Source organism: Orbicella faveolata, unplaced genomic scaffold, assembly GCF_042242905.1.
Source record: "Orbicella faveolata isolate gen_17 unplaced genomic scaffold, um_ofav_v1 contig_25, whole genome shotgun sequence".
In the NCBI taxonomy this organism is placed as follows: domain Eukaryota; kingdom Metazoa; phylum Cnidaria; class Anthozoa; order Scleractinia; family Merulinidae; genus Orbicella; species Orbicella faveolata.
The window spans coordinates 1,461,498-1,480,395 of NW_028301553.1; the positions used below are offsets into that span (position 1 = coordinate 1,461,498).

Below are 18,898 nucleotides of genomic sequence, written 5' to 3' on the forward strand. Positions count from 1 at the left end.
CTAAGAGCAGATTGTAAAGCCCTAGAACGTACGCATTATCTTGCTCCAACTCCTACCCCACCCCGAAGGACAAGAGGAGTGTTGCGGATGAATACCCCTTTTATTTTCGTTGTGACAAGACTTCGCCTAATTTTTCGCATTTAATAAGTAGTCCCTTGCCTGCTCTACAGGAAGAGATATTGTTGGTCATGACGATATGTGGTGTCAAATGACGTCATGAACACTGCCATCTTGAATCCGCAGTTTTGGATCTCACTATTTCCTCACAAGGTCAGAAAATAAGGAAACTTGATGGAAAATTAGTTCAAAATGATAATGGAGTGATTATGTAATGCTGCAGGAAATCTGTCAAATAAGACGAAATTTGCCTTGATCGTCATGTCAAAATACCGTTGCCAAAGCAATAACGAATGACGCAAGAAAAAAAAAAATCGACAAATCCAAACTTGGACAAGGGAATAATGAAATGCTAATTTTAAAACGTTTCAGCCTCACAAACATTCTGAGAAACCTCTGGGATCTCGCTCAAGACTTTTTGTTCTGGAAGCCTCTAAATTCCTCTGTGAAGACGTGATAGGTTCTATGAATTCTCGATGCTATAAGTTTTGTTCTACTGATATTATCAAACTAAAACTAACGTATACTAGAAGTTGCCATGGTTACTTTACAAAATTGCAGACCAAAATTAAATCTGAAACCTCACCGAGTTTTCTCCTTCACAATTTATAGCATGAATGTAATATACGAACTATGAGGAACTGTCCTATTTAGAATCTCACATTTCGCTATGGCTGACGTCACATTTGAATAATTTGTATATGGAGGTATGGAGTTGGCAATGTCTTTCAAACTATCAGTAATAATGAAATGCAGCTTTCAGTCACTGATTTTGTTCTGTGAGATAAAGTGTAAGTCCTTAAGATCAGTAAAATGAAAGGCTGAAAATCTCTGAAAATAATAATGTTAACGATCTAGGAAAACATCTCCTAGAAATGGGTAAATCTTTAGATTTAAGAATATTGAATGGAAGATGCAAAGGTGACTCGCTCGGAAAAATTGCTTTTCACGGAAATCAAGGTTTCAGTACGGTTGATTATATAATTGTTAGTCATGAAATTCTGCACCTTTTCGAAACGTTTGTTATTCGAGAACCATCACTTTTTTCAGACCATTGCCAGCTACTAAGTTGGATAAAAATTGACTCATCATTGTTAAATAGCAAAGATACAAGTAACGAAGGTGAATTCTTCAACCTTCCTAGACAATTTAAGTGGACAGAAGATTCTAAAGACTCATTCACTTCTGCGCTACAATCCGATGAAATTAACAAGTTGATTCATGACTTTGAAATTTTTAACTTTGATCATGTAGGAGACGTTAACGAAATAGTAGATAAATTCATAAAAATATTAGAAACTGCTGCCAAACATTCGTTACCATTGGTAACAGTGAACAAGAACTCCGAAAAAAGGCACTCTCAAATTTGGTTTGATAGCGACTGCAGTAATGTAACAAAACTTTTAAGCCGCCTTTCACATAAAACCCATAAAAATCCTTTCGACGAGCAATCTCGACTTGAATATCTGTCTACGAGAAGACAGTACAAACAGTTATTACGATATAAAAAACTCAAATATCGGGATAACAAAATTGATGAACTCATTAAAACTAGAACCTCAAGCGGGTTTTGGACCAATTTAAGATCTTTATCGACTCAGAAAAAAGCTTCACCTGACTCGAATGTTCGCTTGCGCAAGCTATACAATCATTTTCAACAATTACATTCGGCACCAAATGCCGATAATCTCTGTGAGAAACAAGATGAAATTATCAAGGAGTTAAAAGACAGAGAAACAATCCTGTCACAATTTGCTGAATTAGATCAACCTTTTTCTGAGGATGAAGTTAAACATTCTATAAAAATGCTCAAAAATAAAAAAACTGCTGGCCTTGACCGAATAAGGAGTGAAATGTTAAAATGTGGAATTCCTTATCTGACTACCTCTTTAACAAAATTATTTAATTTCCTACTCAATAAAGGAATCTATCCAGATAATTGGTCTACTGGACTAACAATTCCTATTTTCAAATCAAGGGATAAGTCTAATCCATCGAATTATAGAGGCATTTGTGTCACTCGCTGTTTGGGTAAATTATTCTCGGCTGTCTTGAATAAAAGATTTCTCACTTATCTTAAAAATCACAATTTATTAAATTACTCTCAAACTGGTTTCCTTAGCGGTTTCAGAACAACCGACCACATCTTTTCCCTAAAAACACTAATTGACAAACATGTAAAACATACAAAGAAAGGCAAATTATTTTGCTGCTTCATAGATTTTCAAAAAGCATTTTACTCTATCTGGCATAATGGGTTATTACACAAGTTATTATACAATAAAACAGGAGGACAGTTTTATCGTTTAATCACTGATATGTGTTCAAAAACTAAATGCGCTATAAAAAACGGAAACAAAAGAAGTTCCTTCTTTAATTACAACAGAGGAGTGCGACAAGGATGTATTCTTTCACCATTGCTATTTAATTTATATCTAGATGAATTTCCACGCATACTAGAATCCTCAACTGGTACAGATCTAATTATATTACCAAATGGGTCTCCTTTCAATTGTTTATTTTATGCAGATGATCTCATATTAATATCAAGCAGTGCTGCTGGTCTTCAAAACCAACTTAATACCTTCCAAAATTATAGCGAGAAATGGTCATTAAATATTAATCTAAAAAAGACGCAAACCCTAATTTTCCTACTACAAAATCGTAAATCAACACGTGACAAATTCTCCTTCTTTCTGAATGGAACTCCAATTGCCAAGGCTTTACAGTACACCTACCTTGGCGTTACTTTTAGCACTGATGGAAATTTCTCAAACTCTAAAAAGACTTTAGTTGAGAAGGCTAGAAGATCTATTTTCGCATCCAAGCGTTATCTTGATTTCAATAAACTTCCTATCAATATGTGTAATAAACTATTTGATACTCTATTTCAACCTATACTTTTATACGGATTCGAAATCTGGGGAGCATATGATAGCATAAACCTCAAAAAATGGGAAAAAGACCCTGTGGAAAGACTTCATACACAGTTTTACAAATATTACCTCGGTCTCAACAAACCAAACAATTCCTAAATATTTCCAATCAACTGGCAAATGAAGCAAAGTCCTCTTTCATGTTAACAGTCAATGAAATCATCAAAAATTATCTAGATGATCGAAACCATCCGCATAATATAAACACACACAATTACAATGAACAAATCATCAAACATAATTTACAAACACTAAAATGTTACATCTCAAATGATATGAAAAGACACCAAATGGAGATAATTCGGTCTAACAGAAAGTTGAATTTCTACTCAAGTTTTAAAAGAGATCAAAGCAAATCTGAGTACCTAGAACAAGTGAAGAACCTCAAACACAGACAAGCTTTGGGAAAACTCCGATCTGGTAATCATAATCTTAGAATTGAATCTGGGCGACACTGTACTCCTAAATTACCTGAGACTCTTAGAATTTGCCAGTACTGCTGTTCTAACCAAATTGAGAATGAAATGCATTTCTTGTGAAGGTGAATTAATCAACATGACACGAGCGTGGGACAAAGAAAAATTCTGAGTCCCCGACAGGAATCGAACCCATGACCTCCCGAACACCGGGCGGGCGCTCTATCCACTGAGCTACAAGAACTCATGGAGAGCAAGGTCATTTAACTGAGTTCATATATGATAGGTGTCCTGCATACTGCTAGGATCAACGCTATCGAATTCATCGTGAGTAGTGTTGATTAATTCACCTTCACATTTCATTACCGAGTTTAAAATTCACCATCTTTATTAACTTATCAAATGCATTTCTTATTTCATTGTGACCGATACAATAATATTAGACAACAAGTCACAAATGACATCATCAAGAAATATCCAAAATTTGATTCCTTTAATAACACAGAGAAAACAATATTTCTATTTAACAATGCTGACACTTTTATTTGTAAAAAACTAGGTCACTTTACATATGAAGCACAACAAATAAGAGAACTTTGTAACCCTGGAACTTAAAAAGGAATACTCTTGTGACTAACTATATTTATTTTTCTTTCTTGTTGCTATTGTAATTTGTTTCGTTTTTGAATTTTTAGTTAGCGATTCTATATTTAGGTAACACCATCTGTATGGGAATACCAATAAATTGTTGTTGTTGTTGTATATATGCATGTGTGATGTAAATATCCTAAATGGAACAGGTCTACTAAACTTTTGTAAACCACTTTCATGCAAGATATCTTGCTTGTAGGCTAAATTTTAAATATTAAGTAAAACTCTGGACCTGTTTCTTGAAGTATTTGGCGGTATTGTATGTTGATAACTTAAATATAACCATCCATGCTATCCCGACTCACATACAGGAATTAAGATCAAAATTTTCGTGCCGTGAAGAGAAGCATCACCCCTATTATATTTTTAGGAGGCAGCGTGGCCGAGTGGTTGGGGCGCCGGACTTGAAATCCGGAGGTCGCGGGTTCAAGTCCCGCTCTAACCACTAGGCTGGAGTTGTTTCTCGGTAGACCCTAGTTCAACTCCTCGGTCATGCTTGTAAATAGCCAACTGGTCTGCCTCCCGCCAGTTGGGAGTTTTAAGCCTATTATGTTTAGTTGATATATCTGTTTCTTTCAGTTTAAGTGGTATGCCTGTGAACTAGCTAACTAGCTAAGTGCATTAACTCTATAAACAACAACATTTTTACCCTACCAAACGCGCTATCCGATTTTATCATATAGACACAAGCGCTTAACTGGAAAATATACCCCTCGTAAAATTCATACGAATTTACATCCGGGACTGTAGTGGCGTATTTTCTCCATTCTCACTAGTGTGGATATTGATGACGGCATTTCGCGCCATTGCATTGTACGGCTGCCAAACGCCTGTTGAAAGAGGGCGAGCAATACGGGAGTTGAAATCGCTGAAGCCGACATAAAATCGTTGACTTAGGAGCACTAAAATGACAAAAATGAAAAAATGAAGAAAGAAACTTCATGTGGCTTAAAACTATTCAAAGGTGTTTCTTCAAAGTAAACCAAAGGAGAGATATTCAAGAAATATCAGCTGCCGAGCTACAATTCACATACGGTTTGTGCCTTCGACTCGCTTCTGTAGTTTTTGTTTACGTAACAAGAAACACATTACACGTTGGCTCAAAGATATGAATTTTATGTTCTCGGGGCAAAAACAATAAGTCACTCGTTCTCTGCACTCACCCGTGAGACATTGTTTTTTGCCTCTCGAACATAAAATTCATATCTTCTTGCCACCGTGTAATATCTCATGTATCCGAAGTCACAGAGCTTTACATGTACGAGGCACTTTGAAAGAAATGGGATAGCGTTTGAGCGCTTTGCTTCATTTTTTGAATCAGACAAAGAAATGACCCATCACATCGCATGTAATTTCTGTTTTACCGGTTTTACAGTAAAGTAGTCCTAACTTGTGTTTTGTAGTTAAAGAAACCTGCTGCTTGCGCATCTAGGATACCTTGAGTTACACATGAAGCTTTCTAGTATAAGCTACTCCTTTTTATGTGATGTAAGGTCGTTTTTAGTTTCAATTTTTTCCCGTTTGTTTAAAGTTTACTCCTTGTCAAATATCCCCACTTAAGTCTTCCTTCGCCCTTGCTGTAATGACTTTTGATATCACTTTCGGGTCCGGCTTCGGGAAGTCCTTTCTTTTTTTCTCACGCCCATAGATTAAGATCTCTGAGAAAGCTTCTATGAAATACAACCCGGTGACTTAATGAAACCTGATACCATCTTAAGGTTTTGTTCTGTTATCATGTCTTCATCTTAATGATACCAGTTCTTCTAAAAAGGTTGAAGCTATTTTGAACATCGGGGCTTTATTTTCCTGGTGACTCAATATATTTAAATAAAATAAATAGAACGCAAAAGATCTTTTTTTTCACATTTTTGAACATTGCAAAATAATATAGTCTTCTAATGTCGGTTTCTCTTTTTATCGCTTAAAAGAAAATACATTTCGTGTCAAAAATTGAAATGGTTTTGATTTATTTCGTTGTTAGATCCGGAATGTTGTAGTAACTCTAGGGAAGATAAGACAACCCTGCAGACCAAAAACACTTAACTTCATTTATTAACTGGACTTTTGTTTTACCAGTAATGATAATTGCATGGTGACGTCATTTGTGTGATAAATACTTCTCAATAATACATCCAATTTTTATAGTAGTGTAGACTACAAGGGACATCTTGCTCTTAAGCCGTCTTTAGCAAAAGGGTTAAATGACCCGTCGTATATAACGACGGTGGTATCTTTGATTCTTATAATTACTTGACAAAACTACGGGTAATATTACTGATTATTCTTTTGGCGACGTGAAGTCTAAAACAGATCCCTAAGCGATATTTTTGTATTAAGGCAAGGTTATCAAACATCAAGATCAATGGCTCTATTTATCAAAAAAATTCGTTTCAGCTGAGAATTGAGAATTTTTTAGAAAACACTATGCCATTTTGAAACTAACCGAGATATTTTGGTCAGGTGCGAATGCTGAATACAAAAGGGGAAAACGTTTTGCTTTTGAATAGTGATTAATGTAACAGTCAGAGATTAATATATTGAAACAAGAAGACGTTTTGGAACTTTGTAAAACAAAATTTCTTTGAAAATAGTTTGTTTTAGATATAAAACAAACCTGACATTTAGATCTCAATTTCATTATGTTATGAGAACCTTGCAAATGCTGGCACCTGTTCATTAAAGAATCGTAAATCGAGGAAGTGATTTAAATAGAGAAACTCATTTGCTTTTATTCACTTGAAGCAGACAGTTGCTCCGAACTTTTCATCCGACATTAATGCCTTATTCTGTCACTTGGTAGGTTTCTTGTCATATGTTCCTTGCCCTTGGCACGTTTCTAAAAAAGGTAAGTTTTAGACCTTCAACTTAATATTAACTTCCTAGTTTAATTCCCTCTGTTGTTTTCTAATCTGAACAAAAGTGTGTAAATTTCGATGTTAAAATGCCTATAACGCACTAGTCTGAGAAACCCGCTTTAACTTGTCGGTCAGTTCCTTCTCAGATCCATACAAACTTTGAAATTGAAAGCAATTAGTCAAAGTCAACTCCCCGAGAAGATTCTTTTGTTCATCATTGATGTTTTCTATTCTCGTGAGCTGTCCACTCGACTGTTCACAGACATCTGCATACATTATGTTGTTACAATCCAGTTTATGTTTAGTAATAAGTCATTTCATATTTTCCAAGAAGCTCTTTTTGAGGGCTGGCGCAGAACTAGAAAGCAATTTTGAACTTTTCTTTCCAAAAATGTTCGGGCTGATATTTGGAAGAGATTTTCCGTCTTAAATCTTTGGGCTTCCCCCAAGAACACATCACAGTAAAAGTTTCTGAACATAACAATATGGCAGAATTATACACATTTCAAAATAAGCTCTGAAAAAGCACCTTACAAAATGAAGAATCAATATCTTTCCTTAATATTCCGCTATTACACCCTTTCACCGTATTAAGTCAGAAGAGAACGCGTTGAATATGAGCCCGTATTGCACTGTAGAGTCGTCTTTTGTTTTCATCCGCATGCGTCTTTTGCGATAGATACGATTTTCGGAAGTTACAGGATGTATTCTTAAAACTAAAAGTAGAAATACCAGAAAGTAACATAACATAGGCGATATAATTGCATGTATTTTACTCACACTTTTGGAGCTCGGAGACCACTGAATAAGATGTATTTATGAACAACCTATGAAAATAAACCCACGGGATCATATTTAAACAGAAAGACATCATTATCAAGTGAGTATATTCTGTGAAGCTGTATAAATGTGTAATTAATCCTGGACTGTATCTCACTCAGGAGAGGTATCATTTTCTTGGATTTAAAATACCCACAATTTAAATCGATTAGATTATCAGTCTAACATCGCTGGATCTTTTTTTTTTTTTTTTTTTTTTTTTTTTTTCTATTTGTTATCTTGCACAGGATGGCAGCCATTCCAAAACTACTCTTGATTCTCTGGTTCTTTCCAGGAGGTAAAATGATTTTTGCTTTTATGGAGTTCGCTAACTAACCGTCAGTGTTTTCAAATGGCTTACTTGGGAGCAGGTAGATTTATATGCGGTATTTAACAAAAAAAGATTATTTGATTATGAAACGCTGAAATCCCAGTGTCATTTAATTGCGAGACGTTTCCTGTCACTCAACAGTCTGCACTCTACTTGTCTAACTGTAAGTGGTATTTTACAGTACAGTATTTTGGTGGACAGGGAAGTGGTGGTGAAAAGGATGTTATATTCACATGCTGTAACTCCTTAGAGCGCTTCCTAAAAGTGTAGTAAAACTTTTGAGAATCCTGTCACTGGAGAATCCTGACTTTGGGTAAACATTTCAAAATCCATCTGTAATTGTCATAAGCATTATAAAAGTAAAACAAACATTACATCAAGTTCCGAGTAGTATATATAAAAAAATAGCAACACCTAAACATCAGTTTGAAAATGTGCACTATATTTGCTCGAAAGATGCTTTCATGCCACTCATTCTTACAACATCCACTGTACTTAAACTGATGTATTCTCAATACATACAGTTTGTATTTCGTTTTGAGCTCGCACACTCGTCAGACAGCGACAGAGCAGTGACTGAAACACAAACGAACAGGCAAGGAATGTTTTTATTCACATTTCTTCGTATTTTCAGCGAAGTATTTCTACAGTACAATCACGAAAAATGTGAACCTAATAAACATTATCATCAAATTATCATCAATATAACTGAAAATAAGATCGATTGGAACATTTGTCAGGGCAAAACAAGAGCAAAATACTTACGTTTTCGATACGACGGCAAGTCGGGTAAAATGAGGTCCTCGGCGAGGCGAGTACTGCAGATAGATAAGTCGAGAGTTCTCGTGCGCATGCGCGGTTGAGTAAATTTACTTTTGGTAGCCGTCCTAGCTCGTCCCCCCCCCCCCCCCCCCCTCCCTGGTATCTTAACGTCTCTATGAATAAGATCGATAACGGAAAAGGCTTCTTAAGGGCATTCACTGTGGTAGTTAACTCAACCTTACACGGCATTGAAAATTGGTTTTCGGGCTATTTGAAAACATGCTCTATACAGTTCTGAAACTCATTTAGCTGTAGATAAAAGTTTAGGAATTATCAGTCACGTGACCAGTACTTTGCGAATCATCTCCGAGTAAACCAATCAGAACGCATAAAAAGCAATATTCACTCGTTTGTATATATTAAGGCTGATTAACAATATTGACAACAAGAATTCTGAAAATCTTAAATATAAATGTTGTCTTTAATATCTTTAAAAGAAGCTGTATGTCTAATCTGACATTGTATAGTCGAAGTTTTACTTTAAGTCATTTTTAATCTCTGTATAGATAGTATTTCTCCTCTTTTCCATCTTACGCATGTGCCTCTTTTTTTCTTTTTTTTTTTACCAACAGTTCAAGCTGGAACTATCCCAGGGAAGGTGAGTTGTCTATTAAACAAAAAAATAAGGTTTAAATCACTAATATTCAATAGCATCTTGTCAACAAAAAGATAATGTATTATTATATTTCTGCATCTGTTTTTTTATATTTATATATTTTTTTTAATTTTTTCAGTCTTCTCAACTGCTTCACCATAAGATGACCAAAACAGAATTAGAAAACTTTTTTGGAAGTGATGATCTCTCACAAGGTAGCAGTTGTTTTAATACCGGGACAAAACGACATTTAACTTTCAAAAGAATGACATTGAATGTTTTTACGTAATCATAAATACGTATTTTCGAGAGATTTTCTCTAAAAGTAAGGACCAACCCTTCACTGGATTCGTGAGAAGGTTATTCATAGTAATTTTTTTCAGCGAATAAGTGACCAAGCACCCTTCTGTGATCTCCTTTCTCTTCAACGTCTTCTTGGATCCCTCTTCATCTTTCTCTCATTGTATTTGGTGCCTAATGAAGTCTTCATCTCTCTTTTCATGGTGCGTCGTCAGCTATTCCTTACCCCCACTCCCCTCCACCCCCTTTTGCTTCCCGTTTAGGTTCCATCATAGCGCCCGCATTATTATGCCGGTGTTTGGCTTCCAAAGAGTTCGTACCGGCTGGTGCCATCGTCTTCTCTTGTCCTGTTGCTTTCAACGGAAAACCAGTGAATTTTAGATTTATTTGGAGGCTCTTAGTGTTTACGAAAGTCTGCATCCTGTTTTATGTGGCTCCGGTTGTCCTTAAGGCTTCAACGACGTATATGAACACTGATCTGACAGGTGACTTGTTTAGTCCATCCACTGCAATAGTATTGTTCTTTAAAGTAGAACAACAGTTTACCTCGATTATTCAATGTTATCAGTGACAGCAACTTCGACTAAATGTACGCAAACAATGTTATTGTTGCATATCATGATCCCGGCGCGAATATTGCATCGATATACTCATCGCGCCAATGCGTCTCTTGACTAGAGTTCTGCCGATTTCTCTCGTTCAGAGTTAAAACTCCTTTTCTCTTTATTTTTTTTAGTTCCTGACTACGATATCACTGAGCTGTATCCATCTCCAGAGGAAAATAAAGGTGACCGCGAAACGAGAAGTATCCGAAAAGATGATCAGTCAAAAGAAAAGTTCTATAAGATGAAGATTTTCGACGAAGAGCTTCCTCTGAAACTTTCGTTAAACGATAAGCTCGTGTCACCTTACATGATGGTAGAAGTTCAGCGAGGTGATGGGACTACCGACTATCATCCAGCCCCTGAAAATAATTTTTATCTCGGAAAGGTGACATCTGACCCCGAATCTATGGTCGCTGTACGCGACGCGGAAGGAATGGTAAGAGCTAGAACATTGCTTCGTACTTAACAAGATAAATTGAGGACCGTAACACCTGCGTCTTATATTCAGCCACCAAGAGAAAACATAATAGAACGTTCTAGAAATGGCACGGTATATTATGGCATAATTGATGATCCATAATGGGGATTAGACCATACACACTAGATAACACTGAAAAAAGATGTTTTCCCAGTTCAGAGACGGAATATTTCATGATAGGAATACAAATACATACACTATCTTTTTTTTCTTGGCAATATAGAAAGCTACAATCTCGTGCAATCTCTCTTTCTCTCTCTTAAGGGTTGCAATGGCAATTTATACGACTCTGCACTGCATTTTATGTTATGGCACTAGCAGTTGCTTTGAAAGCACACCTCATTTTACTGCAATTCAAGTCAATGTTCATTTTATTCATCTAGCATGGAGTGATCCGGCGTTCTGCTGAAACTTTGTACGTCCATCCGCTGCCGACTCATCTAGCAGAACACGTCGGACACAGGCAGTTACAAAAGCCGCATATTGTCGTCAAGAGGTCCATGAAGAGCTCTTCAGGTAACTGCGCCAAAATAAACAGCTATTACAGCTCGTGGAATTCTAATAAAAATTTTATTTCCTGCTTTCTGACTGTCTTCTTAATAGTTCCAACCCTAGATGTACTTTTGTACTTTCACCGTATTGATTATTATTATGACAAAGTAAAGAAATAAATATGTTTTGAAGATCAAAGGAATCCATCCAAGAGGGAAGCGCGCTCAGCTGGAACATCAAATAAATACTTGGAGGTTGCCCTTTTAACAGATGATTTCACAGCTGCGAAATATGGCGAGTCCAAAATATCAACATTTATGCTCACCATAGGGAACATTGTAAGTGTTTTGCGTTGATAATATGCCATGATTTTAAAGGTATTCTACGCTGTTGGGTTGATGAATCACTAAGAAAATAACTGAAAAACAAGGCAATTGCGACGTAATACGTCCTATATTTTTGCGTCTAAGCTGCACAGTGCTCTGGAATGAATCCTGCAGAATACGGGGACCAATTAAACTAATTTTGACTATAAGTGTAATCTTGGATTTCACTTTCTTTATGGCGTCTGACAAATTATTGCATGTCATTTGCCTTGACCTGTATAATTCCTAGGTTGGGGAAAACTTCAATGTAAGGTAAAGTTGCAAGACATGTCACGACAGAAACGGCTGGCATCGTCAGTTTCAAACTTCAATAACTTTATTTTTATTTTGTCTGGCAAGACGCCTTAATTAAAACAAAATTATTATCACTATTTTATAAGAGAAATCACCCTTCACTGTCACGCACTGTCTTTGTTAATTACATGCAAACGCGCGCCCTACTTACAAGAAAACGATTCCTTGATAAATTGGACATTGGCATGAATTACAACACCCTACTCGATGTTTTTAAATTGTTGTGTATGAACCCTTAAATCTTAAATCGTCTCTCACTATGTCTGCTTCAGGTTGCAGGAATGTTCCAAGATGTCAGTATTGGTGAGACAAAAGTTACTTACGTTATCAAACGTGTTGCAGTTTTGAATTCAACTAAAGTAAGTTGACTTATGCAGAGGGCTTCACAATGCACGCACGTTCTGAACATCACAAGATGAACACAAGGGAAACCCGTATTTGTTATTAGATAAAAACACGCCTTACCGAGGAACTGTTTCCCTGAACTTGGAAAAGTTTTAAGTAATATACTCTGTCGATTGTTTTGATATGTCTCTCTTAATCGAGATAATGAGAAAACGGAGAAGTAGAATTACAAAAGTCTACGCTAAGATCACGTTAGCCGTTATTACTTCCTTTGTCTTGGCTTGAAAAAGGAAGAGGTTTGTCTGAGCCAAATGTCCTTTTTTTAACTGCACAGCTCTGATAAACTTTCCTGTGACCACTAGATTGATAGAAATGGCATGCAACGTGCTAAGCCGAGTGCTATTTACAAAAACCCCTTTTACACAATAATAGAAACTGACCGTTGATTACTTACGGGTTACAGAACTTCAATTATTCAATGTTTTTACTCATTTATATTGTCCAAAATCACATAACCTTTGATTTAAAGTACCTTCTAATCTCCAATATAACATTTGATTGCTTTTTTTTATCAGCTTGGGTTAAAAAATCTGAATAAAGACTCTCTACTTAAGATAATCAACGAATGGACAAAAACTAACCACCACCTAGGACATGCTGATGTCTCTTCATATGTTTCCATGTAAGTCAAAATGCAGGCAATTGTAGGTTGGCACTTTCGAACGGCATATGACTTTTATAGTGTATGGAAAAAAATTTCTGTACATAGGGTTCAGAGCCACCTTAAATTTTTAAAACTTTAAGCTGGCTCTGAACCCTATGTACATAATTTTTTTAAACTTTGTCAAAAGTTAGGTCTTATCATGCCTATTAAAATTTGATAAGATAACTTTATTTCACCGTGCCGTTTTTGAATTATATGTCCCTGAAGCTGTAATTAAGGGTGTTGCCTTGGTAACCTATTGTGTAACGAAAATGATGACAACGTGTTAACCAATGACTGGGCAGTATTTTGATACCATAATTGTAGCATCAGTTGACAGAGTGGTTATAATGAGCCATCAAAATCTAACCGCTGCAAAGTGTTTTTAGCCACCTTTAGCCACCTTACCTTTGCCTACCTTTTGTGTCGCCTGAGGCAGTACTATTGCAGTAGCCTCCTATGTGACAAATCGATTGGTACCTGTGAGCTCTATACAGATGCATTTGTGGTGACATTTGATCAGAACATTCTCCGTAATCTTCTGAAACATTTGTTGGGAAAAGCATTTAACTTGTTTTAATTCCGCTCACTGATTTTCCATCGTTCCACTCCTTGTATCAAAAACGAAAGCCCTTTACTTCTTAAATTTGGTCTTTCTGATTTGCTGATTTGATGCCCCTATTTTTTTATATGTCAAATTTAGATCGTGCTTTCCCAACTATACTTCTTTTAGTATCAGCTGCTGATGTTTCCTGGCCATCATTTTCTGAACCTGGATAGACAATTTTGCTTACATTATCTAGGTTATCAACCTCTAAGGTTAACTGGCTCTACGATCTCAGTAGCTTTCACCGCATCACTTTCGTTTTTATTTGCAATCCTGTCTCTCCGTGATATTCCACCTAGCTCACTTTTGCATTTGCTTGGTGGTTGTTGTCCAGATTATTTGATACCGCGCTTCCTATGATTAACCTTCCTCGTTCAATCAGTAACCATCAAGAAACGGAAAGCTGATATTATAAATTTTTGTCTCCCATCGGTTTTATTTCAAACCAGTCTGCGTAATCGCTTTCACATTTTTTTGGATGAGATTCTGTATAATTGCCTTTTCTGTCCGACTAGTTGGGTGATACTAAAACAATTAGACCCTTCGCCCTCAAGGGCCACGGGTCAATAGCCCATTCGGTCTCGCCTCATGGGCTATTGACCCGTAGCCCGCAAGGGCTACGGGTCTAATTGTTAATTAACACATAAGTAAAGTTATCAGTATGATATTGCAGTGAATTACCAGATTTTTGCACAACGATTATAAAGGGACCTTGTTTCGGAAGTTGTCAGCACATGTAAGATATGTTTCATTTTATTTAACACCTCGTTTGCATGTCAGTTCCCTCTTTATGGACTCTTTATATATATATATATATCGTCGTTTCAGTTTTGCATTTTATTCCTTCCTTACAGATTACTTGGAAATGCTGGTGAGTGTTTCATCGTTATCATCCTTAGAATAATGTTTTTTCTCAGGAACATATAAAGTCAAAGTGCTGTACTACCGAAATGGCACGATAAAAGTCTCTTTCTACGCATTAAAAATAAAGACAAATTTTAAGCTTTTCTGAACTTTTCTATTAAATCGAGAATCAGTGTACTTTTAAAAGCGTTAGTAATTTGTAGCAGAGCTCCGGCGGCCCGAAGGGTTTGGGCCACCAGGCGGAGCACCATAACTATAGGAAGAGAACCACATGCATGGATAGAAATAGAAAACCATGCAACTATTTTTTCATGGTCATCATAGCTAGCGGCATGGGTCGCGGGCGAGTGCGCCCTACGAAAACCGACGACGACTTCGCGCAACATAGCGCCATATTCCAGCTAATAGGTCGACCAAGTCCGTCCTTGGTTTATGGCGTGCATCTTTGATATTGGGCATCCGTGTTATGGTCAATTGACACCTGTCAAATGAACCCGCTGACCATTATCACGTGACCATATCGCGGGCTCAAATTTAGAGCTCTTGCATCGTGGTCACGTAGGGTTTTTTAAAAGTTGACCGCTGACCAAGTTTGGGTTTCGATTGGATTGCGGGCTCAAGCCAGGTTAACTTTTTGTATTCAGGGCAGGGCTTTTCGGAAGCCGGTTAACGCTAACCCAGGAATAAAAGTTAATTGAACTGTAAATTTTTCTTGTATAAAAATGTTTTTCACTGCTTATGTTTTGTGTAGTTTGAGGTTATTCAAACTCAAAAGAGAAGGCCAAACAATATAAACAGAAAACCTCACCGCAAAGTTGCAAAAACCCAAATCAAATTTCTCGCTTATCCTGGGTTAGCTTAATCGGGCTTTGAAAAACCCGGCCCAGGAGCTCCGCTTTTTAGGCTTGGCTAAATCTATATGTTATGGTAATTATTTTCTTTTGTGTTTTGGTCATAGTTTTGTTGTGTTTTAATACATACGTACTTACATACATACAAATGTTTCTTAGTTTTAATTGGTTAGTAGCCTTCATGGTTTCTGGAATTTAAAATCCCTTTCTGTGAATGCAGTCTTCGCTGGTGAAAAAAATGGCCTTACTTCAATGGCTTTACTATTAATGAACAAGTGACATCAGGACAGTTCAGCGGTCTTCCGCCTGATAAATTTAGATGTTAGATGCACCAGCCATATGCAAGGTTAAAGGGAAGAACAATTTTATTTATTGTATGATCTAGTAGTGTTCTCGCTAATTTTCATGGTTATTTAGCTAAGTTCTGTTTTAACTCGGACAGGGAGGGCAGGCCTTGATACAATGTGCAAAAGACCACATGGTGCCACCAACATTAACGGTGACGTCGGGTTGCAAACTGCTGGAATGATCGCTCACGAAACTGGTCACAAGTGAGTCCTTTGTCATAATTAGCATTTCTAGATAGACTGTTTTCGTGCAGTTGTCTAGTCCGATTGACGCTTTAGCCATTTTACAGCTATCAGTTTGTTCTCCAGATCTCACTCCGCTTTCAATTCTCACTTGCTTTCACTGTATGGTTTTACCAAGGACGAACAGTGTATCGTGTGATGATTTGGTAGGAACTGTCATTTGATTGCGATCTCGTTCAAGGGTTAACACTGCAATTGTCAGTTATTAGATAGCCTTATCCAGACTAACTAATGTCTGTGTACAGCAAAGATTGGAAACTCAAACACACACTCACACTTTTCAATTGAAGTTACAAAATTAATACAACTGTAAATCGATCCTCTGGTAACATTGGGAGGTGGATCAGGTATAATCAGATTACTAGAAAAAAAAAAACAAACAACTAGAGAGGCAAAGAAAATATTGACATTACTTTTAAATTAGTTCTACGCTAGATAACTTATTAAAAGTACATACGACGTGAAAAGAATAACTAATATATACTAATAAACTTCACAGGAACACACTATTTCATATCCTACCTTTGTTTACTTTTTTCTAGTATGGGTCTTAAGAAGCACGATGGTGACAACCAGTGCCAGGGGGGTAGGTACATAATGTCTAGCTACCTCCCCAGTGGTATGGATGCCATGAGATGGTCGACCTGTAGTCAAGAAAAAATTCAAACATTTCTCAGGTAGTCACGCCATCTTACAAACTATTTTGATGACAAAGCGAAGTATTCGCTTTGAGTTAGTTATTTAACATCATCATAGTTAATTATCACAGTGCCCTTGGTGATAAATTAGAATTGAACCAAACGGAATTCATAATAAACCCTATTCAGATCAAACTTTTTGATCTTCTTCGACCGAGATGAGGGGGGAGGGGGTAGGGGGGGGGGGCGGAATCTGACTCTGTTCCTCCGTAACTCCAACAATGCATGTATATAGTTCGTCCAACAGTGTTCCCTTTGAGGTAAGGAACGTGCACGAGAAAATGACGTCGTTTTACTTAAGATTATGTCCTGATATCGTAACAGCCACCATCTTGGAAATCGTTAGAAACACTAAAAATGACGTAAAAGTTTTCAAAATCAGCGAATGTAAAACGTAAATGTAAAACGTATTGTACAAAAGCAAAATTTTGTTAATAAAAAGAAGAAAATTCCACATTTTGAATTTTTTTTTAAATACAGTTGCCGTGGAAACATGAAGTTCTGGGCAAAATGAAAAAATATGAATTTCAGGCAAAGTCATGAAGTATAGCAGTCTTCACAAAAGATTCAAACGTTTAAAAAGTCCGAATTCCCCCCTCAGTCAAAAAAAGGAGCCAAGATATCAGTAAATTTTAATAATGCTTTGAATTAGTTGATAATAATGCTACAACTAAAAGCGGGCTCACTAAGATATTGTTATGGGACAGGCAATCAATTTTAGTCAAGTAAAATGAATGAATTCAACATAAAATGGGATTTAAATCGAAGCTGAAACTTTGAATTAGATTACGAACTAATTGTCCCTAAGACATAAAGTTCCCATTCGTTGTGTCTATACTGCAAGATGGTAAAAGAAAAAAAAAGTTAATGTAAATCTTATTTTCATACACTTAGCTATACAAGCACTAAGCTTAGCTAGTTTACGGGCATGCCACTGAAACAAAGGAAACAAACATTTCAAATTTCGATGGTTTGGGTTTCAGGGGTTTTAATATTAACGATGTTAAATTTTACATCCATCATCGAGTTAAATTTGGAAGTTGCTTCTATAGAATAAAAGGTAATCACGTACTTTTTTAATATCCAATTTACAGTAGTATCCGCTCGAAGTGCTTGGATAACGAGCCACCCGCTTCGGACGTTCTCTCCACTCCTTCTCCTGACGTGGTTTTATCTCGACTGCCCGGCGAGATTGTAGACGGCGACACGCAATGTAAACATCAATTTGGGAAGTCATATTGGCGCTGGACCCAAGAGCTGGTAATGAACTATGCGAAACGCACACATTTTTCTTCTAAGTAAACCAGTAAAACATAAACAAGCGAATATTAAGGTTAAGAGCCGACGTTCGGCATCATCGTGACACCATTCTCAAGGCAAAGTGAATAAATTAATGGGAAGATTTGATTTTGACAGTTTATAAAATAATACATCATTGAAGTTAATTTGAAGCCGATTAGTTATAAAAAGTTCCACAAAAGGTTTACGAAAAGATTTCAAAATTATGTCAAATTAACTGTTAAATTTAAAGCTAAGAAGGATTCTAGCTTTTATGAGTGAATGACGGTAAGAACTGAGGAATATTTTTAAAAAATTGGCCACAAGGACCCAAAACCCGCTGTCATTTTTGTGAATCTTGTAAATCATTTAAATGAACGTCGAAGAAACTTGCTCAAAATTATAATTTCCGAGTCTTTGAAATATACACCATTCTTCATTCCATTCCTTTTGGGAAATTTTCATCTCCATGGCAAGTTAATGAAGTATTCCTCGCTTTTAAAAATAACAATCTGGTAAGTCATCACCTTAGAATTTTTAAAGAAGAACTTCGTTTCTGTTAACAGACTTAAACTGCGGCGAAGTCGTTCGTGTATGACATAAATGAAAGCTCAACTGTGATTTTATGAAACTTTGATTAGCGTTCATCGAAAACTCTTCTATATTCCACAAATATGAAATCATAAACCTAAAAAACAATGACTAAACCATCTCTGGCAAAAATCAGTCACAAGATTTGCCGCCCAACCGGTCAGCTTTTTGAGCTACTTGATTGGGCTATTTTAGACTTTTTACTCTAATTATTCCGGCCTCAATTTGTTCATGATGAGCTACAGATTAAAATAATAACGTGCCTTGACTGAGG

The 18,898-nt window shown here is 36.5% G+C and overlaps 1 protein-coding gene across 1 annotated transcript in view; it reads left to right on the plus strand.

The window, feature by feature from the left end:
- The first annotated feature begins 6,856 nt into the window (after positions 1 to 6,856).
- LOC110040616 (uncharacterized) overlaps positions 6,857 to 18,898 on the plus strand; it is a 48,634-nt gene continuing 36,592 nt past the window's right edge. The window contains exons 1-13 of the mRNA XM_020745878.2: positions 6,857 to 6,965; positions 8,043 to 8,092; positions 9,520 to 9,545; positions 9,682 to 9,757; positions 10,579 to 10,883; positions 11,309 to 11,441; positions 11,610 to 11,755; positions 12,370 to 12,456; positions 13,018 to 13,124; positions 14,607 to 14,623; positions 15,910 to 16,018; positions 16,600 to 16,734; positions 17,850 to 18,015. Of these exons, the coding sequence (XP_020601537.2) occupies positions 8,044 to 8,092; positions 9,520 to 9,545; positions 9,682 to 9,757; positions 10,579 to 10,883; positions 11,309 to 11,441; positions 11,610 to 11,755; positions 12,370 to 12,456; positions 13,018 to 13,124; positions 14,607 to 14,623; positions 15,910 to 16,018; positions 16,600 to 16,734; positions 17,850 to 18,015 (1,356 nt within the window). The 5' untranslated portion in view covers positions 6,857 to 6,965; position 8,043. The remainder of the gene's footprint in view (positions 6,966 to 8,042; positions 8,093 to 9,519; positions 9,546 to 9,681; positions 9,758 to 10,578; positions 10,884 to 11,308; positions 11,442 to 11,609; positions 11,756 to 12,369; positions 12,457 to 13,017; positions 13,125 to 14,606; positions 14,624 to 15,909; positions 16,019 to 16,599; positions 16,735 to 17,849; positions 18,016 to 18,898) is intronic.